General features: G+C 52.8%; 1 protein-coding gene across 1 annotated transcript in view; it reads right to left on the bottom strand.

Annotated features, from left to right (window-relative positions):
• The window catches only part of EMH_0056770 (uncharacterized protein), a gene marked incomplete at both ends in the record, with an annotated part of 3,909 nt that overhangs the window by 195 nt on the left and 1,599 nt on the right, over positions 1-2,115 (bottom strand). The window contains 2 exons of the mRNA XM_013497393.1: positions 63-1,229; positions 1,620-1,982. Of these exons, the coding sequence (XP_013352847.1) occupies positions 63-1,229; positions 1,620-1,982 (1,530 nt within the window). The remainder of the gene's footprint in view (positions 1-62; positions 1,230-1,619; positions 1,983-2,115) is intronic.

Raw genomic sequence — 2,115 nt, 5'->3', positions numbered from 1 at the left:
CGCAGACGGCAGAGACGAGACAGAGAAGAAGCAGCAGCTTCTAGATCCAACCCCCCACTGACAAGTATAATACTTTCTATGTCATCAACGCACCAGCTGCTGCTGCTGCTGCTGCTGCTGCTGCTGCTGCTGCTGCTGTTGTTGCTGCTGCTGCTGTGAAACGGAGCTTCTGCATACGCGTCTGCTGCTGACTCCTGCTGCTGCTGCTGCTGCTGCTGCTGCAGCAGACGGCAGAGTTTGAACTGGCCCCGTAGATTTCTCAGCGAGGAGAGCAGCAGCGCCCTCCTGTGCTGCGTCTCCTCTGGGCTTGTGCTGGCGAAGACACAGCTGCATGCAGCAGCAGCAGCAGCAGCAGCAGCAAAAGCAGCATTTATCTTTCCCTCCCCCAGCAGCTGCACTACTGCTGCAGGGCTCATAGGTGATGTCTCTATATAACCCCCAGGAACAAGCTCATACTCATCTGCTGCTGTTGCTGCTGCTGCTGCTGCTCCTGCTGCTGCTGCTGCTGCTGCTGCTGTTGCTGCTTGTGTCTCTCCCCAGCAGCAAAGGGAGGCATCTGCTGCTGCTGTTGGCTGCTCTAAGACAGAACGAAACAGCGAATTTATCTCCACTGCAGCAACACTCAAACTCTCTCCTTCTCCTGTTGCTGCTGCTGCTGCTGCTGTTGCTGCTGCTCCTGCTGCTGCTGCAGCAGGGACACCAGCAGCAGCAGCAGCAGCAGCAGCAGCAGCAGCAGCAGCTTGTCCTGTATCTATCCACCTTTCAGCAACAGCTCGTATCCTTGGGTCTTCATCATCAATACAACTAACAACAAACTCAACACAAACACGAAATGCAGTAAACGCAGCAGGGGGGCCCCTAGGGGCCCCCCCCAGGGGACCCCCCAGTACCCTACCTGGGGGCCCCCCTGGGGGCCCCCCTGCGTCTGCGCTCAAGGCGAGAGCTCCATTGTGTACACCTTGCTGCTGCTGCTGCTCCTGCTGCTGCAGCAGCTGCTGCTGCTGCAGCTGCTGCTGCTGCTGCTGCAGCTGCTGCTGCTGCCGCTGCTGCTGCTGCTGCTGCAGCTGCTGCTGCTGCCGCTGCTGCTGCTGCTGCTGCAGCAGCAGCTGAGAGCACTTGGTGGGGGGCCCTGGGTGAGGGTAGCAGCAAATGAATTGTAAGGAGAGAAGGAGAAGAGGAAGACGGCAGAAGAGGTCATCATAGGAAGAAAAAGAAGAACAAAGAAAAACCTGAAATATTAAATAAAAAAAATAAAAAAAAAAACCTAAACCCTAAACCCTAAACCCTAAACCCTCAACAACAAAGACACACTCTAAACGCAAAACTATCACACACTGCAGGGGAGCCACCACGAAAATTAGGGTTTAGGGTTTAATATTTAGGGTTTAGGGTTTAATATTTAGGGTTTAGGGGTTAATACTGTTTAGTTCGTACGTGTTAGGGTTTATATTTTAGGGTTTATATTCTAGGGTTTAGGGTTTATATTTTAGGGTTTATATTTTAGGGTTTATATTCTAGGGTATATATTCTAGGGTTTAGGGTTTAGTGTTTACATTTTAGGGTTTATATTCTAGGGTTTAGGGTTTAGGGTTTAGGGTTTAGGGTTTAGGGTTTCTGACCTGCAGTCTGTGTGCGGTTTCTCGTATTGCTTTTTTGAGGGTTTGTGGTTTTGTTGGTGCAGCTAGAATTTTTAGTGCATCTGCTGCTGCTGTTATTTTGTCTTCGTTGCTGTTTTCTTCTTCATCTTCTTCTTCTCCTGCTGCTGCTGCTGCTGCTGCTGCTGCTGTTGCTGCTGCTGCTGCTGCTGCTGGTGTTGCTGCGGTGTTTTCGTTTGTCAGCCGCACCAGCTGCAGCAGCTGTGCGTATCTCTGTAAGTCTTTATCTCCTGCTTCTTCTGCTGCTGTTGCTGCTGTTGCTGCTGTTGCTGCTGCTGCTGCTGTTGCTGCTGCTGCTGCTGCTGCTTCTACCGGCCTGAGAGCCACCTTCATCCACCGCCGCAGCGCGAGAGCTGCAGCGCATGCAATCTTGCGGGGGAGGGGTCTTGCTGCTGTCCTCTTCCTAGTGCTGCTGCTGCTGCTGCTGCTGCTGCTGCTGCTGCTGCTGCTGCTGCTGCTG

This window comes from Eimeria mitis, genomic scaffold (assembly GCF_000499745.2).
Source record: "Eimeria mitis Houghton genomic scaffold, Emh_scaff2645, whole genome shotgun sequence".
Classification (NCBI taxonomy): domain Eukaryota; phylum Apicomplexa; class Conoidasida; order Eucoccidiorida; family Eimeriidae; genus Eimeria; species Eimeria mitis.
The sequence above is the reverse complement of the archived record's forward strand: the minus strand, read 5'-3'. Positions and strand labels throughout refer to the sequence as shown.